The 26,747-nt window shown below is 46.2% G+C and overlaps 2 protein-coding genes across 3 annotated transcripts in view; both read right to left on the reverse strand.

Annotated features, from left to right (window-relative positions):
* Positions 1–1,537: 1,537 nt before the first annotated feature.
* Positions 1,538–18,248, reverse strand: LOC116939725 (thioredoxin-related transmembrane protein 1-like). Its single transcript, XM_032948487.2, has 8 exons — positions 17,962–18,248; positions 16,075–16,190; positions 12,594–12,639; positions 8,917–9,045; positions 8,534–8,579; positions 7,692–7,793; positions 6,674–6,740; positions 1,538–5,306 (listed from the first exon to the last, which is right to left on the reverse strand). The coding sequence occupies exons 1-8, from the start codon at positions 18,231–18,233 to the stop codon at positions 5,053–5,055; spliced, it is 1,032 nt and encodes a 343-aa protein (XP_032804378.1). The 5' UTR covers positions 18,234–18,248; the 3' UTR covers positions 1,538–5,052.
* Positions 18,249–20,525: 2,277 nt separating this feature from the next.
* LOC116939724 (echinoderm microtubule-associated protein-like 2) overlaps positions 20,526–26,747 on the reverse strand; it is a 69,446-nt gene continuing 63,224 nt past the window's right edge. For both annotated transcript variants that reach the window (XM_032948486.2, XM_032948485.2), the window contains exons 19-22: positions 25,897–25,984; positions 25,685–25,780; positions 25,110–25,240; positions 20,526–24,599 (exon numbers count right to left, since the gene is read on the reverse strand). In XM_032948486.2, coding sequence (XP_032804377.1) covers positions 24,474–24,599; positions 25,110–25,240; positions 25,685–25,780; positions 25,897–25,984 — 441 coding nt within the window. In that variant the 3' untranslated portion in view covers positions 20,526–24,473. The remainder of the gene's footprint in view (positions 24,600–25,109; positions 25,241–25,684; positions 25,781–25,896; positions 25,985–26,747) is intronic.

The following is a 26,747-nucleotide window of genomic DNA, read 5'->3' on the forward strand; positions in this document are numbered from 1 at the left end:
GGGGGCTTTTCCCATCGAGCACGATGCACCGACACCCACGGTACTACCGTGCTTCTCCTGCATAACACATTTTAATGATTCATCTTAAAATTGAAACTTTCTTCACGAAACAGTCTACGGAGAAGGAAATAATATATGCAGGGAAATGTATTTTGCCAAATGTCAAGCATTGCATTTCTGAATGATGAAAGGGATGATGAGCAGAGATTACTGGAACTGCAGAAATGTAACAGATTTTTACTTCGTTCCAGGCAGTGACCGGTCCTGCAAAACTGTGTTATTCTTACTTTTAGTAATGTGAGAACTTCAAAATAATTCATATACATCTTCATGTAACTGTCATACCTTCCCATAACTGAAAAGCACTTCCCCAATGGCTATTACCTGTTGTGTGTCAAAGTGAACATTCCACTGTAGACCACTAAGCATGCTAGGCAGTTGTCTGAACTCATCACATAATTGATAATTTACTTAAAAAAAGTATTGTAACATGTCAGAGCACAAAAGAAAATTGACTCCAAATACACGGACATTCAAACGAAAAAGGTCAATGGTTATGGGTTTTGAGTTACTCGGGAGTAATGCCACATTTGTAAAGCTTGGCTTAAATTTAATACTTCTCATAAACCTCGTCAAGTGATGTTCACTTGACCACTGTCCATTGCATGGTCACACAGGAGGTAGAAACGCTCAACACCAAGCAACTCCTGATGCAATCAAAGTGATTGCCACTCAGCTAAAATGTTCTTTCAGTTGCTTTTCCAATGCTATACGATGACGATGCTCTAGTAAACCTTGTCTAGGTATAAACACATGATTTACTCCTGGAAGGTTGCCAACCTACTGAGCCACTGCGACCACCAGGCCTTTGGAACCATCATCATATGTCCTGGGACAATTGGGCCCAATCAACACCCCCTCTGCGTCTCTCTGCCTCCCGTTTCCTCTACTTGTGTGCAGCATTGCTAAACACTCGTCGTAACGTGTCTGTATCACTGCAGTCTTTACCTCATCTCCATAAAGTTTGTTTTCACTGCCAGAGATTTCCTTATTTCATGGTATTTCAGTTTGAGGTTTAGAAACTCCTAGAATCCTTCTCAAACAGGCGATTCACACCACTACACTATTCAACCTGAAGGTGGCATCAGGGTCTTGGTTCCAATGCTGTATCCCAGGGTCACGCGGTGAGCAGTAATCACGTAGTTTGACGATACCGCAGACAGTTAAAATGGAGGGGTAATCATAGGCAGGGCTCCTAGCAAGCTGTGAACAAAATTATACAGCACTGCTTGGAGCAGCTGTGATGGTTGAGCAACCTAAAACTGTTCTATTTTATGTGCTGGTTTCCTCGAGCCATGCCAGTTTCTTCCCTGATGAAAATACACTCGAAAAAATAATTGGTCATACACCCCAAAGCAGGATCATTCTGAAAAAGGGTCTTGAAAATCTGCGAGGATTTCCTGGATAAATAACAGACAATATTATCACGATTATAAACACATTAACAATTTCAGAAATAATACAACTCGCAACAATGTTCTTAGCTCAGATATATTTTGTAAGGGAAAAATGCAAACAAAACGACACCAAGACTATAAACCAAAACAAGACACAAACGATTCATGTAAACAAAGCACAGCCTAAAAGACTCTAGTCTATACATCCTTTTGTCGCCTTGCTCCATCTCATCTTGCTTCTCTCATATCTTATTACTCTGTCCCATCCCCTTCTCCCTGCTCCCAATCTCTGCTGGCCCTCCCCTCTCTGTGCCTCCCTCGCCCTCCGCCCAGTCACGCTTTCGTTAATTTTCCCTTCTTGCTCCCCTTCACTGGAACAAATTCCCAATGCACATACAACAATCATCTTCACTGACCTTCCGTTCAACCCTTAAAATTCACCTATTTTCCCTTGCAAATCCTAGCGCTACTCCCTGCCCCCACTCCCCAGGTACGACCAGGCCTTCCTCAACCCCCACCACTCACTACCCCTACTGCTACTTCCTGCCACCACTCCCCAGGTACGACCAGGCCTTCCCCCAACGTCTCCATAACCACTCCCACCTGTCCTCCTGTCACTACAATGACACCACTTTTTATAACCCCACTCTTTATTTTAACCACCATCTTATGTACAATATTATAATTGCTGTAAAGCGCCTTGGATTTAGGCGTTATATAAATCTTTGCAAGAGAAGATGCCCTCCAGAGCTTCGAGAGACAAACCACTGTAACAAACCAACGTGTCGCTTCCTTAAGCACGAGAAAATTAATGATACAAGCAGTCATGGTGCTCATCCTGCCACGTAGCGCGCACTCTACAATCATTCCCATACTGTATTGGATATTTCACATTTCATTTTACCCTGGAACTCCCGCACTCACATTCAGCAAAGCGCATTGATAAAAAAACAACACAAGTGATGTACACAGTGGGTCACGACGGTTGGCAAACATGCTCCATGTGATAGCAAAGGCCCCGTGGAAATTTAACTGAACACGGCTATGTTCACAACTGTGGTTCTCACCAACAACCTCCCAAACATGAGTTAAGCACTCCTATCGCAGCAGCGCCACTCGGCCAGATGACCTGTACTGACGACCCATGTACTCATCAAAAATATAAATGTTTACGTAATGAGCCCCTCAGGCTTGCGTGCTTCATGGGGCCGCTGTGCACGCGCTGCATATTCGCTCTGATGAAGCTAGCGAGGTACCCGTGCGCATTTCCCAAGACGCTGTGCTGCCGTAAACACCTTTAACCTTTGCGTGCAACAATTCATACATCACAGATTAACGAATAATGTGCTTACATGCATGTTACACAGCGAGCATCACCTAGGTACATGCAAAGCAAGCGGAAAGGCGTAATTGTGGTTTTCCATCATAGAAACACACAAATGTGTGTACAAGTGTCATTGCGTGCTTGCTATATGTCAATTTATGCTATTGTTAACAAGATGTTTATCTCAAGAGATTATCCAGGTAAAATATATTAATACAAAAAATACTGAAAATAAGAAGTTAAACTGCCACACACATTTAGCAAGCCACGTCAACTACAAAGAAACTCACTCCATTAGCACTTATGTTAACATTCATATCATTCAAAACAATCTATGTTTTCTACCTGCAGTTTACCAAACAAAACGACATTATAATGATGGTGTTGGTTCCATGATAATCATATCCGTAACTTCCCAAGACGACAGGAAGCTGTCCATTTCTAAAAACAAGCGCAATGTCCAAGGCTCACCAAAACACACCGACCGTGTCTCTATGAACACGAACGATATGATTGATGCCATGCAAGCAGTAACCGATGACATCCAAGAGCTAGTGCTGTGATAGAAAAACAGACAGATCTGCCAGTTTTCTCCCAAAGTTTAGCAATCACTGATCGGTTTCTGTAAAATACTTAACGCCTTCGTCAATGTAACATAAATCCAACTCCAACTGTCACATGCAACCCAGTAACACAAAACGTCACGACAAGTGTATAAATGCAGGACGCCGGTGACTTCAGGCACCACCACAGCCACACTTTGGTGCAACAGTAGTTCCTAAGGATCCATTCAGGAGGTGAAAGTCTTCCGTAGAGACATGCGTCAGTGTCCAGACTATATTTTATGATGGTCCTGCCGAGTTTTGTAGAAAAAGGCAATTTGCTATGTTAAATCCCAATTAAGTAACTTGAAGGTAATATGTATGCACTGGAATGTTTGGCCAATACTAGGTAAAATGTATGGGCTTATTTCAGCTCTGGAAGAAAAAAGGAGGAAACCCATGCAGAGCAGGGGGAGAACTCCACAGAGAAGGGCGCCAGTCAGGAATCGAAACCAAGACCTTCTTGGTGTGAGGCACAAGTGTTACCGCTGTGCCACCCCTCAACTCCAAACAACACTGCATATCAGCAGCACATGGCATGTGCATCGTTCTTGGGCCTTCCCTTAATAGTCCTCTGTGTATCTGATGAGTGTGCTGAACATCAGCACATAGTGACGGTCACACCACTTCCTCATGTGCAGTACTAGCACAATTGCCACTGTTCAAAACGGGGGATCACTGTCTAAAATAAAACTAAAATTTTAATACAATCCTATTACACAGTTGTGAAACAAATACATTTCCGGCATGACTGAAATTGGTTTCACAATGTTAAATGCGTAATTCCGATATGATGTAAAATTCCCATTGCACTTATGCATCACATGCACGTGCACAAACAAGCAATCTTTTGACTGGCCATTGACAAGTGCGGAACTTATCTGTGGCACAATCTAAAGGTAATATATGTTGAGCAATATTGGGCTATTTACTTAATCAAAATGCAACTGTAATCAATCAACATTGGACTGACTATCCAGGTTGTTCACATTACACGTGAGTCTTAAGGCCTAGATACACCGTGCACAGCAATCAATGGGGAGCAATGCTATCACAGGAAGCCACTATTGACACTTCTGCATCACTACCCTTCCAATGCTCTAAGGCTTGGTGTGTTTGCACCAAAGAAATGTCTAAGAGTGCGCGATTGCGTGATTCTACGTATCGTATAATTCATAGTAATTTTGTCGTGAGATTCTTTCACTGTGAAAATACGCAATCCACAGCAACATAAACAAATGATATCTATAGTTAAGTGAATTTATATAATCTATTGTGGTGTAAATCTATAGAATCTACACTGATGTTAATCTACAGAATATGTAACAGTGTGAGTCAGTAGGATTTATAGTGGGTGTGAACTGCAGCACGATATATTCTACAGCATTTCACCTCAATCAGTTTACGATCGATTCAGTCCAATCCGACAAAATCCGAATGGACCCCCCCCATTGATTGCACCAACAATTTTAAGTGTATCCAAGCCCTTGCCCACCTAGACGCATTACCACATTCCTATAGTACGCCGGCGCTGTAAATGCAGGGGGATAGGGGGCTGAGGGTGTTGAACTGGGGACCAATAGACGCGATGAAAGGGTGTGATCCAGCACACCACTCACACAAGCAGATGATACAATTCCACTCGAAACGCCTTCCCAAGCCCCGTTCTTTAAGGCTCCTCCAGCCCCTGGGCCCCGGGCTGTGGCCGTCGCATGCGCAGCGTGGCCCCAGCATCTCCGGCGCCATCATCCAACTCGCCAACTTCTTCCTCTGAGCTGGCAGGGTCCCCGTCCTGGACTCCAATGTTCCCATCCTCCGTGTCCGAGGCCTGACTATCGCCGTTATCAACGTTTTCATCTCCCTGTCCGCCTAGTTCAACTTTTTCGACCTCATCTTCTGCTTGGCCTTCAGAAGCATTCTCTTCTAGAAAAAAATACACAAAAGTAAAACTGCAGTTTGCCACAAAACCTCAAAGGACACGAAGAAGGCATGCAATAGCCTTGTGCTGAAGTGTTTGTGAACAAGTACAGTCAGCACAACCAGCCTAGTGGAGCACCTTTCACAAGCCGTGACACCCCCCCAGATTAATCTCACTCGACGCAGCTGGCCAGTAAAGACGACACTAAAATACAAAACTCCAGCACCAGAAGGAGACGCGCCACAGCTCCCTCCCTGCCTTCCTGCCCCCTCTCTGGTTCTACAGCCCCAGCCACACCCTGGGGTAACGCACGCTCTCTTTCATTAATCACATAGCGGATTGTCATCATTATTTAGCAACGAACCAGGTTGGATGCACCTTTTCCTAATTGAGAAATCCCAGAGAAGCTTTCCATTAGCTTCAGCCTTTTGTTTCCCCAACTTAAAACCAGTTATGCCGGCCAATCAGAACCATGAAACAGGTGCCCAACCACTTCGGACTTTTTCATCAGGGTCACTTCCTTATTGAGTGTTTTTTCCCAGGTCAGGTGTGTTCTGTCCATCCCATTCGTGGGGTCGCCCTACCAGCTGGCCCAGGGGGTTCACCAACACACTGGCTGGGACCTCGACGTGGCCTACATTGCCACCGTCATCCAATTGGATGCTGGTCCTTGTCGACTTGGCGATTCTGATGATGGGTTGAAACCTAGATATACAACTCCCTTGTGTTCAAAATACGCAACACTCAACGAATTATATCAATTCAACTACACTAACGTTGTGTTAGGTGTTACATGCATTGTGGAGCATATGTAATTAATCATATACATTTAACAATACAATTGCTATTGAATACTTTCTTGTAATTAATACGACTATGACCGAATCGCTAGGTATGCATCAGATCTCAGAAGCTAAGCAGGTTGAGCCTGGATAGCACCTGGATGGACAGTCACCATGGACAACAGGCTGCTGTGGGGCTACGTGGTGAGCAGCAGAGCGTAGTGCAGTAAAATGTATTGTTGTACTGTACCTTCAACGGTCCAACATATACACTCCTCGCCATCACCAACCCGCACAGACCAGCACGGCCGAAACACACCCATGACCCAGACGGCGCGAGGAGGCTCTCCAACGAGTGCCCTTATCTTTTGAATGACACCACAGCCCCTTAACATTCACTTCACGCCAGATGGCGTACTCTCACAATTCCTTGCGACGGCTGCACAAAAAAAAACACTGGCAGGCTCACTGAAGCTATGCTCTCTCAGCTGGCTTACTCTACTGAATTTTAGAATTAAAATGAATGCTGAGATCTGTAACATTGCACCTTCCTACCAATGTCCAGCAATTTTAAGCTTCGCACTGATTACCTTTCTCGGAGGGCACCAGATGTTTCCGTTTCGGCTGGAATAAGAGGTCAACGAGTAGGATGAACACCTGCAACCAAGCACGTGCACAAACGCACATACACGATGAGAACAGCCGCCATCTGCAACTCGGCGGTAGTGACGTTGCTACGGATCTTTTTCCAGGCGAGGTGCGCTTTGAGGTCACGTGGAGTTGGGAAGGGTTATGGAATGTCACAAAAGAGACCAAGATAAATTGAGGATTACTTGTTTAACTTACAGACCAGTGCTGTTAGCAAGTACCTATTAGAGTCAGCACGATACACAAAGCAGTGGTTTGGCAGGCACCATGTCTGGCCACCATCATCGACACCCTATTGCTCATGTGTACACACCACCCTAGGCTGTTAATTAAGGCTGAGCTGACCAAGTTGACGCCACTAATTCAGACACTAATTGTTACGAATGTTATTCTCATGGTAGAAGATGGAATCCAAGTCGCAGTGGAGCGTGAACCTTTGCACCACTACTCCTCACGGATGCTACCATCGGTCATATTCATATGCCATCCTCCACAGATCAATCCCAACACTGTTACTCTCAGCCTGCAGCACTATAGCACTACATGGGAAGCACCATTTTCAGACCTACTCTACTCACCGATGTGCACACGTATCAATGAAGACACTACAACACGTGCGCATTAATTTTGACATGTAAACTCACTTTATGTGCCACAAGTGTGGTGAATAGGGTGTGAGGTGCATGAGACTCGAACGAGCTTCCCACTACATGCAAGCAATACTACACGAGTACGGTATCAAAACAAATAACCTCAAACTCAATCTGTGGGCTGTGGTACAAAGGTGTGAGGTGCGTTTGATTCCATGGGGCTTGTGGAGTACACAGGTGTGGTACGGAGAATTAGAGGGATGTGGTTTGTGTGAGGTGTGCATTATACAGGTGAGTTGTGTATGGCAAGGGAGAGGATGTGGTGCGTTCCGGCTGTGCCATACACGTGGCACCAGCGTGCGTCCCTCACCAGACCCAGGCACAGGCCCAGCAGCAGCGTTGCCAGACCAAACACCACATAGGAGCCCCACGTGGGGAGGCCCAGCGTCTCCGTCAGCCAGCCATGCATTTGCTGGACCACACACACACACAAAGATAGAATGCGCCGACTTTTTGTCTGGACTGCCAGGCCAAATATTCTTCGCAAGCATCTGCTATGGCTGCCATCGTGGGTCAGCACCGTGTATATCCCTGGTCACCTTTGTCCCCCACTCCACACCAAGCACTCAATTTAGGCCGAGTCAAACTAGGCAGGCACATACTCCACTAAGATACTTATTGCCACTGGTTTGTGTGCGTGGGGCTAGGAATGTAGCATGATTTAATTGCATTGTGGTACAGAACATGCAAACTCCATGTACGATTACATGCAGCCACAGATTTGCACACACCAATAAAAATACACATTGAATAAGGATGCAAATAGATCACCCATTTTACTTACAGCAGAAAAAAGAATGAGACATAAATATTAACTCAATCTATAACAACTCACTCTTCAGATCATTAAGAGTATATTCATTTGAATTAACTCATAAAACCAAGACAAAGCTACACGAGACGCAGGGACAAGGCTGGCCAAGACACATAGACAAGGTTACAAGACACAGAGACAACAAAACATAAGACTACATGAGACAGTGTCAAAGGGAGGCAGAGGGAATACATTTTAAAGAGACAGTGTAACAGAGAGAAATAACGACTACACCAGAAATACGTTATTATATAAAGTCAAAAGGACACTTAAGTAGACACAAGCCCATATATATAGACAGAAGGCAGACAGGAATGAGAGAGACCAAGGAGCCTCACCCGAATCCACATGGAGAGCTGGAAGAGCCAGGACATCCCCGTCATCCTAAAGCACAACCGGGCGGAACTTGCTGGTTACGATACAGCCAATCGATTAGTGCCGAATAAATCGTTTTAAATTTATATCGTTGATTAATTGTACGTAATCAATAAACAGTTATTATTAATTAATTTGAGAGGTCACTTGATGTTCAACTTAATTTTATGTTATAAAGTCCACGTGTCTCCCTGCAAATAGGTGAGTGCCTGACTGTGTGAGTAAATGAGCAAGTGAATGACTGAACAAACCGAGTCAGTGAGAATGCCCGAGTGAGTGAACGAGCGAACGAACGATTAAGCAAGTGAGAGACCGAGTGAGCCAATTGCTGAGCGAAGCCACGTACAGAATGGAGGGAGGCGCTTTCCACGCCGACACAGGAGCCACCTGCTCCCACTGGCGCGCCAACACGAAGCGGCTTAAGTCCGCCGCTTGCCTTGGACCCGAGAACTGACGGAACTCTCCATCGCGCACACTGATGTGGCAGGTTCACACGTTTAACACACACATATAGATGGGCAGACACAAACATTCATTATTACAAACGCATACACAGCGATTACAAAAACAAACATGTACAGAGCCCCACATATACACGTTCAACAGGACAGAGTTCACACTAAGTGGTGATGACACCACTATGATCCTTTTGCAGACTTGTGGAATTGCAAATCCTCTCTGACAGGTCATGTGACTGATGCAAGTGTTATGGCTTTAAAAATCAAGGTTACTGAAATACGCATCATCTGCATTCCCGACTCTGTCAACTTGCTGTGTTTTAGAGACTCAACTTGTGCGTACACAATAATTCCCTGTTTTACATCCTAGACTGTTGGGGCATGTGGTATAAGTGAGCACCACTTAGGATTAGCATTGCACACGAGACCGTAGTGTAGGTAGAACTTTGCATACCTAGCTATCATTTGTTCTCAGAACTGATTTGGACCACTCCGCAAAAGGTACTGCACATTTATCGCAACTCATTTTAATTAGTTATTTCTTATTTGAATCCATAGAACATTAGAGTATTGTCTCTTAGCCAGCAGAACAAACTGTGGCATGCTACAATCCACTGCATCGTGAGCATAATCATCTCCAAAATCTCCCGCCAAATACAAGCAGACTCTGCTATGCGTGACACGATTAGGGGAAACCGTTAACTTATCAATTTCCTTTCAGCACTTGCTCAATAGAATTATCGGACCATCACGATACACGTCTCCTACGCAACCTCAACAGCAAACAGAGCTCCATTGATTCCCTTATTTATCATATTATTTACTTATATGATTGCTTTCAAATATATTTTATAAGTAAATACAACTAGTGATAGCCTTCTGGTCATGTGCTCAATAATATATATTTTTAGGGGTGATGGCTTAATGCCTTGAAATTTATATCGTGGATGACCAACGCGTATCATCTTCTGTCATATATACATGGTGTGTGTGATATGTACATGGTACACGGTATGTATATTGGGTGTGTGGTGTACAATGTATGGAGTGTGGTATATATGTTGTGCACAATGTGCATGGTGTACATAAGATATGGTATACATGGCTTGTTGTGTGTACATGGTACATGGTGTGTGTAGTGAAGTGCATGGCGTATGCATGGCATACATGGTGTGTACAACCACACACACACCATTTGGCATGTTGTGGCATAATTCTTAAGAGTAAGCCATTGTGTGTCAACATAATTATATTTGCTGAGGATGGCTCACAAACGTCCATGCCATGTCTGACCACTGAGCTGGCACTTCTGAGAAGGCACGTCTGAGATGTTAGGCTTGAATACACGTTTCACTCACCCCATTATTAAATCGGGGTTTCAAGTATAGCGAGCTGATGGTGTCATCCTAGCCACCAATGATTACAAAAATAAATGATTATGTTAAGGTTGATTTGTCACTTAATTTGGCATCACCCTGCCCTGGGGATAAAATATGCTGCAACCTAGTGTGAATCTGAGTGGCTTCAGGAGTAGTTCATCCTGATTAGCAACATTGCTAGCGGTCAATATAAATCCGTCTGGAGATTTAGCAAGTCCAGTCCACGCAGGTTCAAATAGAAATCCGCGAAAGTGCATAAGTTTGTTGCAAAATGTATGCTCACTTTTTTTATTAAAGCCTAGCAATCGTGAACAATGCACCTAATAAGAGGGTGCAATATATTGCGCAGAGGGGCATCCAGACATAAACGCTCGCATATCCAATTGCGTTTAACGTTGCTGACGTGGCTGGATAAAGCCTGCTTCTTATCAGTGAGGAAGCAGGAGGCAGTTTGGCTGCCTGTGGCGTGCAACCTAAAGACTCTCCAACACGTGGTTCTCCCCCCCCAGCCCCCCCACGAGCTCTCATATGGCCCTGACCACCAGCCCAACTCCCCTATCCACCACCCCACTGTAGAAAGCACCTATTTACCTTCTGCTTATGAATGTCAGGCCATTTTAACATATATATTTTAAAAACTATGGAGAAGGCATCCCTTGAATAGCTGAAAAATAATATCCCAACTCCATCATGGGCGACAGGGTGGCGGCGCAGTGGTAACACATGTGCCTTGCAGCAAGAAGGGCCTGGGTTAAATTCCCAACTCAGAGTTTGTACGTTCTCCCCCTGTTCTACATGGGTTTCCTCAAGATTCTCCGGTTTTCTCCCATAGCTAAAACAACATACAACGTAACTGGTATTGGCCAAACATCAACATTCTCCCATAGCTAAAACAACATACAACGTAACTGGTATTGGCCAAACATCAACATTCTCCCATAGCTAAAACAACATACTATGTAACTGGTATTGGCCAAACATCAACATTCTCCCATAGCTAAAACAACATACAACGTAACTGGTATTGGCCAAACATCAACATTCTCCCATAGCTAAAACAACATACAACCATACAACGTAACTGGTAATGGCCAAACATCAACATTCTGAAAAATTACCTCCAAAACTACACAATTGGAATTACTGTGAAAACTTGGCAAGACCTTCCTAAATAAATCTTGATACTCACTGAGGCTTTCCCGGGTAAACTAACATAGCAATCATAATTATTAACCAAGAGGCCCTCAGAATCAATGCAGCATACGTTTGAGCAGACAAATCCTGGACTGGTTTTGACTTCTCTGAACTTCATCAGCATGTGTGGCCAATTATATACATTATATACAATTATACACATTATATACATTATATATAATTATATAATTCATATACATTATATACAATTATATACAGTATATACAATTATATATTATATACGTTATATACAATTATATACATTCTCCTGGATTCTATGATGCTATAGGTAAAAGCCTTGCCATATTTTATCATGAAACATATGCAGTCTCTGCTCATTTGGTCAAAATGATTTGGTACAATTTGTATGTATTCTGCTAAACATGTCATCTATACACAGCATAAATTAGTCTCCCTGCTCAATTCACTGAGGGCCCCTGAACTAGCAGTGGAAATGTCTCATTCCTTTGACAGAGGTCAGTCTGTACATTGGACCTCCACAACCAACTTCTCCCAAAGAGCTACTCATATTTTTCTTCTTTGGTTCTTTCGGTAAAGTCACGTAGAATGAGAATAAAATAATAAATTGATAAAATAAAATAACACAATAATATTCTCACGACGTTTCGGCCACAACACAAGCGGCCTTCATCAGGTGAAGGGAGCGAGACTGTCTGGTAGGACAGCGCTGGAGTGGCCGCTTGTGTTGTGGCCGAAACGTCGTGAGAATATTATTGTGTTATTTTATTTTATCAATTTATTATTTTATTCTCATTCTACGTGACTTTACCGAAAGAACCAAAGAAGATGAATCATTGCAGTCACGAAAGCTTTAAATCGAAATTTAAAGCTACTCATATTATTCACCCTGAAAGAATGATAGATCTGACCCCCTAAGCTTAAAATTAACCCCAACTAAATAGCAAAACTATATTCATGTATGTGTAATTTTATTTACCTACATTTATTTTGTGTATGTGTGCTCCACTCACTGGTAGATGGTGGGCAGAGACGTGATGAAGAATCGCCCACTTAGGCCTGTGTGACAATAACAGCAAGTTAACAGACAGTGTCGTGTGTGTGTACATCCATGTGTTTGTAAGTGCACCATACCACTCAGGATTGATGTGGCCAGTACCATACCCAATTGACAATGTTTGTCTCCCAAACTCAAATATCTTATGCTGAGCTGACTTAGGAGAGACCCGAGCCAGATTTGACTAACAATTCCCACTGATGTTGTTCGTGGTCAGGAGTCAAACTTGCATCACTGGAATTGTAGTGTGGCGCATGAACCACGCTCACCATAAAATAACAATTTTATTCGTACAAAACATTTGGAGTGACATCGCGGAATGTCACTCTGCAGTGCCGGCCCTAGAGAGGCACGGCGTGCGGTGTAACGACATCACGGATACCACTATGGTGTGGGTGTAGTACCGGCCCTAGAGGGGCCCGGTGAGCGCTGATTGATCGCGCTGGATGTCACCAGACTTGGCGTGCAGTGCCAGCCCTACAGGGCAGGGTGTGGGAGTGCCGGCCACTAGGAATGAGGTTACTAAACGCCATGGCACTCTAACACATAGGCTTTCGTGACCAATATTATTCATAATAAACGTTTGAATGAGTGAAACGATGACGTCACCCTGCTGCTCTATTTAAGACCGGGAGCAAGTGACGGCTTCACCATTCTGGCGAATTACCCGATGATGCTGGATGTAATTACCAGCGAAATGTTGTACTCAAAAAATTGTAAATATTGTGGATTCACTCTTCAACACACCGGTGGGCTAAAGTAGTAAACTATTTGTCTTTTGTCAACGTGACACTTTTTTACTGATTGGCCATGTCGGGTGGTGGAGGGTAACAACACATTTATAAATAACGCGATCTAACCCACAAACGTTTATTATGAACATGGCACTCTGGTTGACCCGAGAGGACACGTGACCAGTTAAGTCTACAAAGGGGCCCCAAGTGCGGGCTAGGGGTGTCACGTGGTTGGAATTCAGATCCTGCCCGAGGATTCTGGAAGGTGGTCGTGGCCAAGGGCGGAGCCAGCCACGCCGCAGAGAATATAAGCCGGGTCCCCAGAGGGACCGGCGTTGTTGATCATCCTGAAGAAAAGGGACGCCGATCAAAACTATCACGTTACCATACATAGCAGGCGTTACCAAAAAGATTGCCAAAATCTTAAACAAACACAAGATCCAGGTCCGATTCAATACAGTACACAAAATCCGTGATCTAATCCCATCTGTAAAGGATGTTATTCCTGACATGCAATATCCGGGAGTCTACAAACTCAGTTGCACCTGTGGTGATTGTTACATTGGGGAAACGAAACGTCATGTCTCGGACCGTGTTCGCGAGCACAAGTCAGATCTGAAACACGGTAGAACTAATACCTCCGCCGTGCCTACCCATTGCTATAACGCTGTGGGCTCTCATGATATTGTTTTTTCCGAGACCAAGGTGCTCTGTAAACCTTCGGGCTACTTTCAAAGGTTTGTTCATGAAGCCATCCAGATATATAAACATAGACATAACTTCATTCGAGAAGATGGATACAAATTAAGCGATCATTGGAAGGATGCTATTAACCAGGTAATATCTTAAATACTTTATGGTTGTTCCACCATATTTACCGGGCACTAGTCTATTTTGCCGAGTTAACTACATCCCTAGCGTTTGGCATTGCTGCTGCATGGGGGTTGGTTGTTGCCTTTATTGGTACTGTTGCTGCTTTGTTGTAGCGTCCCCCCCCCCTCCCCATTCATCATTCAGCACCTCACTCCCAGCCCCGCCCACTTTCCCCCGTCCTAGCTTCACGTCTCCCTCTCCTAGCGTCCACGCAACGCTCCCCTCCCCCTAACTTGCTCCTCCCCCCTCTCTTACCTATATAACCTCTTACCACGGTATTTCCCTCCCACTTCAGGAAAAAAAATATTGCTGTGGTTTTCCCACCTGATGATGATTGCTTGTGTTGCGATCGAAACATCGTGGTCGAATTAATTTATTATTTTATCTTTTTTATACCTACGTGACTTTACCGAAAGAACCAAAGAGTATAAACCTTCGTCTACGTTCTCCGCTCAACGCACATACATTCACGTGCATGTACACGAGAGTGTACTACAATGATCATTATGTATGTTCTTAACTGGGAGGGCTTACTTTGCAGGACCTGCCCCAAACAAGGAAACTGTCGGTTCCATGAAAGCGCACAACCCCTTCTCTTTCCATGCCACCTCCCCCTTGGGAGCATTGCATGCTCTCCGCGCAACAACTCACAACAATGTTCAAACAAACAGCGCAGGGTATGGTAACATAGTCCGAGTCATCCTTGTAGAAGAGCTGTTTAGCTCAATGGGCCTTACCAGTTGAAATTAAGTCTGAGTAAGCACAGAGTGTTTTAGCAGGGAATAACTGGGGACACCAAATCTGTAAGTGTCCTAGGATGAGACTCACGTATGTGAGTGGTGGAATGATTTAGCATCCCAAATGCAAGGCCTGAGATTGAAATAGCTGTGTTAAAGTGTTGGATTAGCAGGGTGTTAAAGTCAGAAATTAGCATGTAACTGGGAGATTAGCATGATGTTAATGTGAGGGATTAGCATGTAGCTATTTCCGTGACCAGTTACATGCTAATCCCTCACATTAACATCATACTAATCTCCCAGTTACATGCTAATTTCTGACTTTAACACCCTGCTAATCTAACACTTTAACACAGCTATTTCAATGCTAAATTATTCTGTTGATATGTAAGCTCCTTTGTCAAGGCGCTCTGCTCCTCCCACCCAGCTTAAAAGACGCTGCGAAGCTTAGCAGTGTTCATTGAAGCGCTGTCGTCCCGGCAGTTCTGTTCCACCTGTAGAAGGCTACTTGTGTTGTGGCCGAAACGTCGTGAGAATTTTATTTTATTATGTTTTATTATTTTATTTCCATTCTACGTTACTTTACCGAAAGAACCAATAAGAAAAATCATGTTAGTTTCTCTCTAAAATAAGCTTTCAAACTCCAGCTCAGGTGGGTTCTAATTTGTATTATTAAAACCAATACGTTGTTGAGGTTTAAATGTGTTACATATGGGGGGAAACATAGAGATCGGAGAATATCCACACACATACGAAGGGGATACTCTTCCACAGCACATTACTGCTAGGACGGACTGGTCCCACTTACATCATCATGACTATCACGAAATTTGTCACTGTCTAATCCACCAACCCGACCATCAGACTCAGGAATGGAGGCATAAATCATATTTTAATTTTAATCTTGACATTTATATTGAAATGAAATTCCTCAGCAACTCCAAGTGCTCTTCATCACATCTCATCTTAAAACAATCGAAGGTGACTCCCGGTGGCAGCAATCCTGGTAAACTAGACGCAACACCCAACAACAAAAATATAAACTTTTGTCACGGCTTGTGATGCACAAAGTGTGTGGGGGGGGGGGTCTCGCCTGGCTCGCGGGTCACGTCCACAGAGGCTGTGTTAATGCCAAGTTCCTTGCTCGTCCGCGCAAACTTGTGCCACTCTGACTGCAGTTGCCGGCACGCGGGGCACCATGGGGCATAGCTGTGGAGGTGCAGGGTCAAGAAGGGCAGAGTACACAGGTCGAGCCATTTGTAATTATGGGAAAGCCACAGGGCCAATATCATCTCCTCTGCCTACCAATGGCCTCCTCTCTTCTGTCATCAAAAATACATTGGAAACCTTCTCTTGCTTTGCACGAGTCTTTCCCATGGTCTACTTCAGTTTAAACATTACATATTCAACTACTGTGTTGCCCACTTCTATACAGCATCTTGGGATGCAGTCACTTTAAAACGAAAATTGTACTGTATTGTAAAAGTCGAGTCAAGTTCATCTTCCTTTCCTTAATAGTTGTTTTTCTGAGATCACCGTTCCTAAGCAGAGGCTCTAAGTCATAATAAAAATCAGCCAACATATAGCTCAAGTAAGGGTAGTAGTAGCAGGTGAGAGAGAAGCTTCGTGAATCGAATCAGGTTAAAGGTTGGAAAAACGGGAATAATAAAGCCGAACCATGAGAGGAAATGTGCCATCCTGCAGCGAGGCAGTTGCATGACGTGTGGAATGAGAAGAGTAAAAGCAGTGAGGATTGCAATCACATGTAATGAGGATGTTTTTGTGGGATGCAGTGCACGCTAAGTGCAGTACAGTGGGTGCAGCGTACACGGCTGTTGGCGCCAATTTTCGCACTGTACCCAGAGGCGGCAGTGGCGCTTAAAAACAAATATAGAGACGAGTCATGTGTACAGTACAGTGTGTTTGTAAAGCGGCGAGCAACAAACAGCACTCTCAAAATCTCCATTTCGTTTGACCAAGCGAGAATAACTCATGGGGACCAACGTCAGTCGCTTTGGCAAAAGTGACCTGGCGCCCGAGTTTGCCAGTCAGTCCGAGGGAGATAATTGTTCGGTATAATCCGAATTGAGCAACGACCAATGATAAAATAGATTAAGAGCTGAGACGTTTCTTGCATGGTATGTCAGCCGGTACACAAAAATATATTCTTTTTGCACGTATTGCTAGTATCGTCGTACACGATGTCCAAATATTACATTGCGCAGTCGTGAGATATAACAGCTGGGGGATTAATTAATCCAGCAGTGGATTGATCACGGCTGATGACTATTCGCAGTAAACGTGTTAAACTCGCACCAAGAACAGTGCACGTGGACTCTATGACACCCGCACCTCCAATGGGCACGGTTAGCTACGTACGGTGCGAAAGAAGGTCAACATACAGTAGTTTATACATACTCCAGCAAAACATTCCCCTTGTGCAGTGTGCGTGTGATGTACACCGTGAACAACATTATTACTCTGCGTGCCATGAGGCACAGACACGGTTTATAATACAGTGCTGTATACTGCGCACAGGGTAGAGAACACATCGACAATATACAGTGTCGCATGGTCAGTGCACGACTACAGCGCACTGCGTATCCGCATAGCCTCCCCTAGCTCGACTCAGACTTACATGCGTATATTGTATGCTGTGTAAACATCGATGGAACTGGGAATGCGGATGGGGCATGGTTGTGGCCACGGCACCCGCTGGTCTGCGGCGTGCCGGGCTTAAAGGATGCTCGCAAACATCACTTTCCCCAAGTCTAACATAGTAGGCTATGCGAACGATGTGTTCATTGTGAGTGTATGGCCGACATGCGTGGTAATAAAAGCAGAACGCATTAGGGTCTACCGTCCTTCAACATAACCCGCCATGTGCCGGTGTCCCCATGAGTACAGGAGACGGACCCCGCCCCACACCCCCTCCAATCCGCGAGGGCTGCAGCGAGCGTCCCACTCGTTGTGTACTCACAACTCGAGCATCCATTCTCCCTGAAGCACGTCTCGCCAGTTGTCTGTACTCAGCGCCGTCTTCTCCCCCTCCGCCGCCGCCGCTGCGTGGCCGAGCAACGACAGCAGCAGTCCCAGGGCGAGGAGGCGCGGCAGGGTCGAGAAGACGGCGAACGTCTTGAGCGTCAACATCTTGCGCGCTGTCACCTCGGACTCCGCCGATGGTCGAGACGCCGCCTCCGCCCGGACCGAGAGGCCGCGCCCCGCAGCGCCGCCCGACCCCGCCCCGAACATCGGCGACACCGCCCCAAAAATAACCCACAAAATAATCCCCTAAATAATCCCCCAATCTCCTCGGCGAGCCGTACGAGCTACGCTGCCGTGGTGCGAGTGCACCATCGAAAACAAACTCTCACATTCGTCAAAAAACGCTGTGGCCTTCAAAATGCATTCCGTGGTAGGCGACCTTCGCGGGCAATGTCCCTCTACACGGCACAGGGAGGCGAGGGGTATATACGAGTGGACACGAGTCGGAGACATCACTTTATTATGCACCTTGGGGGCTCGATAACGACTAACACGTTTCTTGGATTGTATGTCAGCCAGCACGCAAATAGCATTTGCTTTCTGCATACACCCCGAGGCCACCACACTCCCGGTGGGGCCAGGGGAGCCCACGGTAGATCCAGCATCATCAGAGCGTTGTCCCCCAAGGGAGCCGAGAGAGCGACGTCTCCTTCGTGGGGATGAGTCGAGGCCCCTCGGGAGCCGCTCGGTACGTGTTGTGTCATGCAGTGGAGAAACGGCGTCGATTTAGGTCGGGACCTGGTCACCTGGGAACAGTTTAAAGGAGATTTGAAGCTTTCCTGACTGCAGGAACCCATACTCTTTGGTTCTTTCGGTAAAGTCACGTAAATAGGAAAAACAAATAGATCTTCCACCTGAAGACGATTGCTTGTGTGGCGATCGAAACGTCGTGATCTATTTTTTTCTACCTACGTGACTTTACCGAAAGAACCAAAGAGTATAAAGGAGGCATCGCCAATCCTGGGGAGCGGGTAGGGGTTTGAGCATTTCTGTACGTGAGGGTCTCACCCGTCACCAGTGAATCGATAGGTGGACTCGAGGTTACCAATAGCAAAAAAGCCGCTAACCCGAAGGCACTGGATCCTCCCGTCGTGTTCACCCGAACGCCAACTTAACTTTGTGCGTCTTTGACCGGTCCGAGTGACGCTGCTGGGCTTGTTGGAGGCATTCGCCCCCCAACGACAGCAGAGGGCAGCAGAGCGCCGGGCGGATAAAGTGCAGCAGGATCGGCACAGTGGGGAGCTCCGATGGCTTAGTTTTAGTTTTTAGTTTATTTATTTTGGTATAGCCCTGTGAGCCATTCGACTCTTGAAACGGGTGCAACCACAACAAACAAAAAACACAAACAAGAAAAACATATTAAAGTGACTATGTGACTGTGCAAACAGAAAATCCATTAAAAACAGCAAAATATTCCTGAAAAAAGCACCTTACACCAACGCTGTGTGCAAACAAATCCCAGTGGGATGCAAGTCAAACAACAAGAAAACTTAAATTAAGGCCATCAGTCTAACTCCGTACTACAACAAAACAGTCAACTCATTACAATTGCCTCTGCCCCGTGACCTCCTGCCAGCAGCGGTCTTCCACATTTCACGTGGCCTCAAAAGTGCACTTAGCCTGGCACAAGCGGCGTGAACAGCGGTGGTTGTTGCCGATGGGCGTTGGAGTGAACCCCCCTCGGGGTGAGGCGGTGGCGCGGCGCCACCTCGTGGACCGCGCCCGTAGTGACCGAGTTCGTGTCGAGACGCTCTGCGTAGCGCCACTACTCCCCGTGGGTGTGGACCTCTCTTCACGCAGTGCCAATTTACCGAGTTGCTTTTGGTTTCGTGGGCTATGCCTCGTGTTGGGGTTATTAATAATTACTTGGGGTTGGGTGGAAGTTCCTTGAGGTTCTCTCGTGCAGAATCACCGAGAGCAGTGTTCTCCATTACAAGGCCCGTGGGCCAATGGGGGCTAATTAGTTTGGCCCTCGACAATACACAAAACGTGAAAACACCTTATCATGTTGTTGTCAAACCTTATCATCATGTTGTCAAACCTTATCATGTTGTTGTGAAACCTTGTCATCATGTTGTCAAACCTTATCATCATGTTGTCAATCCTTATCATCATGTTGTCAAACCCAATGGTTTCAAATGTGTGCGGCCCTCACACTGATGTCTTATCGGCGATTGTGGCCCCCTCTGAATATTAATGAAGAAAACGGATCGAGAGCCACAGGGGCAAGTGGATCGAAGTGGGCTTTGGTGGCATCCGTCAGCATCAGCAAGTGGATTATTGCACCACACGACTTGTGCTGTGAAGACGGGCCATTGTCCCAAGAATCCTCCACAATAACCATGAGCGTCTGCGTGTATAATTTTTTATTCTATACATGGAGGGATCGATTTATGGTGGCGACGTAGTCTGCTCACTTATTTAGCGCTACTGGTATGGAACGAATTTCTGTATTAAAGTGACAACTGATTATATCAGCAACAACCATAAAGCATAACGTTACAGCAATTCATGTTTTATTTATGTGTGTATATGTAAAACATCCGATTATCAATCAGCACCATGGTCTCAATCTTCCACATCCCATCATCTTCCAATTTGTCACCATAATTGTTTAGTGGTTTCATTGCAGCAAAAGCGCGCACATGGACTGCACAGAGCTCCCTCGAACGCAGGTGTTGGCTGGAGCAAACTTTATTAATTTTATCCGAATTAAAGACAACCAAAAACACTGCAGCAGCTCTTCTCGTGTAACTACACCCCACTCAGTGCGTTTCGTGCCGCAGGACTAAACGAAGAGACCTGAATGTCTTATGACTGAAACGTACAACCGTAATATTGATTTTTATACCTACATGGCTTTACCGAAAGAACCAAAGTGGATGGATTCCTGCAGTCACGAAAGCTTCGAATCAACATTGAGCACGTCTCTGCAGCGCTGTGCTGAAGCCAGAACATAAATGTCAAGTTTAATTCTCAGTAACCGCCGAGCATTATACTCGTGTCGGAGAACCATGGGTACACATTCAGAGCCTCAGTTTATATAAAACTTAGCAAGTTATGTTTATCCTATAGCAGAGAGAAGGGGACAGTAAACTAGGGGGCAAAGCATCTTCCCCAAACTTACTATAGCTGTCCAACCAACCAGGAACCATCATTAGCCCTTCCACTGGCCCTAACTCAAGCCCCTAACACCAACTCCATCTTTTCTAGGACGGCTTTTCACTGTTCGCGTTTAAAACATCCGTTGCTTGAAAGAAGACCGCTCATTTGAGTATTTGCCCTGCATGTCCAGATTTCAACGGCATATGTTAGGGTTCAACTATTGCTCCCTAAGCGATCCCTACCATTTATTTTCTGACTACACTATAGCTCTTTTTAAGACGGCAAAGATAGCGGGTAGTTTAACGATTTACCCTGTGTGTGTATGTATAGTATGTTTCATACATAGTGTGGGCGTTGGGGTTGCCACCTTTTCCACTGTAGACCAAACCCGGACAGATGCAAATTCCAGGACTGTCCAAGTCAATTCTAGACAGGTAGGAACCCTCGTGGGTGTGCACGGGGATATACAGACGTGCCACATTTGGGATAATCTCAACCGGAGGCTCCTTCAACGGACTGGTTTCGCCTGCTCATTACTCGTGGGCGCAATATATTACAACGCGGCGCTGAGTGCAGTGAAGATTTGGTGGGAACTGTGACACGTAAACCCTGAGATTCACCCTGTAAAACTGCATATGTAACTCTATCACACATGTATATTTTAAACCACAATACTCCCAACAATGATTCTAATACAATGACATTTTCCCTATACACCGAGATCATAACACTCTCGCACACACACACAGAGACCCCTAATTTAAACACACCCTCCCATATCTAGGACCTTACCACATCTATACTGCACCATCACGGCCACATGGCCTTCATTTGTCATTCTGAATGCATTTCCATGAAGATGTTGAAGCTGCACATATATAAAGATTAGCTGTTAAGGCTTCCTTGTGAAAGACCTGTGTTTCAATGAATTCTTCCCTTGTCAAAAACATGTACATGCTGCAACGCACATGGTTCAACCTTGTTAAATCAACAAGGGCTTATGACACATCCGAGTTTCCTGAAGCTCGGTCACGTGATACATACACGAGGTGGTTTCCCAAAGAATCAGCACTTCACCACTAGCCATGATCCCACCATGATATTTACAAGGTAGGGCAGGGATTGAGGCCCGATTGACTGTTTCCTTATAGGATGTTTTTCTTAATCGGTATCTTGGTAACCAGAACTTACAAGGCATTTCTTACACCTGATGATTCGACACAGAAAGACCCATATGCAGCATATAACGTACAATGTTGTCTCAAGACTTTTTTTTAGGATGCTCTAGCATTGGGGTTTGTTCCTGCAGAAACCCCACATATGCAAGACTAATGTTCACACAAATAGGTCATGAACACGCTTACTCTACTGCCATATCACATCCCACTTCACTACCGAGCACGCTGAGAGACAAATGACTGTGCAATCCATCGACCCAGCTGCCAGTGGGCTGGGTTACATCCAACGGCCCCAGTGTGGTTGAGTATGGTCAAACAACCCGCATGACCAGACTACAGCACGGGCAGTTATTCGTACAGCAGTGGATTGACAATGGGCTGTGATATTTACAAAGTATCGTGTTGCATACATTATTCATTTATAATATGCACACACACAGTATGCAGCACAATACTTGACATATATGTTTACACAGTATCCATCCACTGCATTTCAAACAGGGAGCATGACCATTGAAACATTCATGGTCCTATTCTTTGGGTCATGAAAAGACGACTGCTTGTGTTGCGATCGAAACGTCGTAGTTTTTGTTTTTTTCTTTAAACCTATCTACGTGACTTTACCGTAAGACCCAAAGAATATAAATTCCTGCTGTCACGAAAGCTTTAAGTCCAGATTCATGGTCCTATCAAGGAAGACCCAGGGTACACACAATCTAGCATTTACTGCATATATAGACTAGGCCTGGGTACGACTATTGATATCCTATTCCTATGTTGATTGCATTGGGTGGGTCTAGCTCCCCTGGAGGCACCAAGGCGCTCTCCACAGTTCTCAACGCCACCTAGGGTAGCGAGTGCACCTTACTTTTCTGACCACCCCTGCGTTGTTGGCGAGCGCCTATTAAGGTCGGGATGGCACATGGTGGATTACATCGATCGTGTGACTAGAAACGCATATTTTTTTCTCCCAAGAACAAATGTTGAGCACACCAGACAGTCGTTTTAGGCCAAGTTGATCTGAGGAGAGCTCGGGCAAACGTCAAGTGGGGCAATTAGGAGTGTAAATCGTGAATCACTGGATTTCCAATTGGAAGAGGACAGTGTGGCAAATATATTGTTATGCTGTACTAAACTTCTATGCTCATGTCTATGCCCGCCGTTGCCAACCCACACTGTCCAGCATGATGAAATATGCTGTGTGGTGAGGAATGGCTCTCATTTAGCATAGCATTGACAAATGGGCTGTACACACATATACTATATTATAATATATATAGGTCCTTGTTCTTATTTACTGCATCAAAATGTATTTTGTACAGCCTGGAGAGCACCCACAGCCATGACTACAAGCAAGACCCCTACTATTTAGTGATTCTCAGCATGGAGACCAAAGTTCAATCGAACAAGACTCGATTTGATTTATTGTCAGGCACAACACCAGAGAAGTAGTGGGGTCTGTGATACTGCCCACATCTCCCATACGTGGGCTTAGCTCCCACAAAAGCGCCCCGTTTGGAGGTCTGGTTAACACCTCGGGCAGCTGCATTTGCAATGAACGCTTCTCCTCACACACCACGGTCAGACAGTCTGGTAAAAGTGTTGCCCTCACAAACAGCAGCGTTGGGGGCAGTGCTCATAGCCATTGGTGACTCCGAGCCATAGTAGAAGCTGCACATTCCCATGGTGAGGGCCAATCTCTTTCCAAAGGATAATCGCCGTTATTTCGGCATGCGCAAACGCCCATATAAATGACTCGGGGTGTGTACGCCAGCGGGTGTGGCTGCAGGGTGCTGCCTGCATGCAGGGAGTCCGCTCCACAACGGCAGCGTGCAGCAGGGAGTGCTTGCATTGGCGTCGTCAAGCAGGGGAATGCAGGAACTTTTTGCAACCACTGTTTTTGTTCCTCTCCGTGCAATGCCCCGCGCAAGCATAATTCATCACAGGTCGTGTGCGCGCGTGTGCGTGTGCGAAAGGCGACGATGGGTGGGGGTGCCCTGTGCATCTCATGCCGGGCACTAGAGATTCCCTGGGCCTCCTCGAACTCCCGCACGGTGCCATGCGGGGCATTCCACAGGAGGCGCCCCGCGCCACATACTCCTTGCTGGCTTCTCATGCGAGGTGACCGGAGCGCTCGCGTTTTGCCAGCGAGTTCGACCGGGGCTCAGCTGAGACGCCACTGCATGACGCTGCAGTCCTTGCCGCCCGTAGAGAGCAGCAGTGAGTCGTCCCTCGTGAATAGCACGTTGGTCACGTGGCTGCTGTGGCCTCCGTAGACGTGGCTCGGAGCCTGCGCCACCATAATGGCACCATGCAGGAGGGGGCGAGAGCAGCAGGAGGGCAAGGGTGGGAGGGTGACAGGAATCAGTGTGTGAAGGAGCATTACTCGTGAGCGTCACTCATGCACAGCGATGCTCACAATAACGAGCGGAGTGCTGGGCGGCTACAACACGGCAAGGTGGCTTGCACAGGTGGTGCATCTGTCAGTTAACCCCAATGCAACCTGGATTTGTCCCAAGACCTCCTGCCTGCAGCGAGACTTCCAAGCTTCATATGACAGCTTAAAAATGCACCTAGCCTGACACGAGTGCTGTGGTGATTCCACCGCCACTTAGTCGCAAATGGCGGCTGTTGTTTAGTTTATTACGTTTCTGAGCCAGCTGGCCAGGATTGGACAGAACTTATCCCACTGGAGGCAGTGTATGTGAGTGTGGTTGCTATGGATGCCAGTGTAAGTAAGGGAGTTGGTGGGGTTGCTCTACGGGAGAGTGGGAGGGTGTGTGGGCTGCCCCTCGCTCACCTTCGGCTGTGCGCTGGGGAACGGGAAGAGCTGAACTTTTCCGAAGTCGTCGGCAATGGCAAGGACGCGGCGGGAGTGCGAGCGGCAGAGCGCATTGATGTCCGTGCCGTCAGAGCCGTCCGACCAGACACCTGCGGGGGTAGGGGCAGGCGAGGGCAGACGACGAGCGACGAGGTGAGATCGGGGAGGTAAGAGAAAGAGAAGGTGGGGATTGGGGCAGGAGAGAGAAGGGAAAATGGAACAAAAGCAAAGAGACAGGTGGACAGGTGGGCTGACAAAAGTGACAAAACAGATAGACAAGGAGACGAATGGAACAACAGGTAATTAGGCAAGTAGACGCAGGCAGGTGGGTAGACACAAGGACAAACAGGTATACAGACAGGTTGGTAGACAGAGATAATTAGCCAGATAGGTTGGCACACGAGCTGGCACAGACAGGTAGACAGCCAAGTGGCAGGGCAGCTAGATGAACAGGTGGGCAGACAGACACACAGACAGGCAAGCAGAGATCACTTGTAGAAACAGATGGACAGAAAAACAGTTTTGGAAACAGACAGGCAGGCAGGCGGCCTCACCATAGACGTAGAAGCCCAGCACGCAGGTGTACGTCGCCCAGTCGACATCGCGGGTCGGGGCCACGGACGTCACCTGCTTGCACGAGGCCGCCGTCCCTGGGGGGAGAGAGAGAAACGACGCACAGTGGTGTGGGGGGGTGGGTGGTGGGGAGAGAGGCTGCAGTGGGGACTGCCGGCCATGCGCATGTCTCAGGGGCCTGGCAGGCACTCACAATAGAGGATCTCGTAGTCGCCCGAGTTGGACATGAGGTACGTTCCGTCCGTGGACCAGTCAAGGTGTGTGATGAAGCTGGAGTGACCCTGAGCGGCCGCGGAGGAGCACACACACGTGGACAAAGACAAAGAATCACTGTGTGGCCTTCAGGTTGTTGGGACAGTGCCGTTAAGAAGCTATCAAGGCCAGAACGGCGCTCGAGGGGTCGCCAAGGCCAGTGCTAGATCTGGGCACCTTTGTCTTTCCAGGGCTGATGTTTACACAGCACACCAGGTACTCAGTTAAGGCTGAGTCGATCTAGGGGAGAACGAAGACCGGTTCAGATATCACTCGTCAATGATGTGGCTCGTGGCTAGGAATCGGAAGCAGGTATTCGGGTTCGTCGCACCCAGAGAGCGGATCTGTGTGTTCCTGATGGGGTGCAACAATTTTCTCCTTTGACCTCATCTGTAAATCCGTAAATTGAAACAATATCGATTCAATAATCATTCTTTGCCTCATTTCGTCTCATTTGTTGTGTCTCTTTGCATGCCATGTGTACATTGTAAATATTAGATTAATTCTCAAACACACGAGTGATGATAATCATAATAGCAAGAACAATAGCGATGAATGTGGCGGTGATGATGATAGCAAAAATGACAGTGATGGTGGGAGGATAGTGGTGATTATGAGGATGTTATCAATGACAGTGGAATAAGTAACACTTCACGTTAGCCCACGACCAACTTCCCTCGAACGTGCCCGATCTCATTAGGTCTCGGGAGCTCGGGCCTTACGTAAAAAAAACAGGTACTCATTTTGACGACGATGGGCCGGGCCAAGAGATCTGAGCAGATTGCAAATCTG

Source organism: Petromyzon marinus, chromosome 6 (assembly GCF_048934315.1).
Source record: "Petromyzon marinus isolate PM22_M1 ecotype Great Lakes invasive population chromosome 6, UKy_Petmar_22M1.pri1.0, whole genome shotgun sequence".
Lineage (NCBI taxonomy): Eukaryota > Metazoa > Chordata > Hyperoartia > Petromyzontiformes > Petromyzontidae > Petromyzon > Petromyzon marinus.

What these genes read in the sequence shown, in the direction of transcription:
- LOC116939725 (XM_032948487.2), bottom strand. Translation starts at nt 18,233, where the DNA reads ATGTTCGGGGCGGGGTCGGGCGGCGCTGCGGGGCGCGGCCTCTCGGTC. An exon ending in AAAGCGCCTCCCTCCATTCT is followed by an intron (nt 8,580 to 8,916) that starts GTACGTGGCTTC and finishes GTTGTGCTTTAG; the next exon opens with GATGACGGGGATGTCCTGGC. An exon ending in TGGGCCTGTGCCTGGGTCTG is followed by an intron (nt 6,741 to 7,691) that starts GTGAGGGACGCA and finishes GCTTGGTTGCAG; the next exon opens with GTGTTCATCCTACTCGTTGA.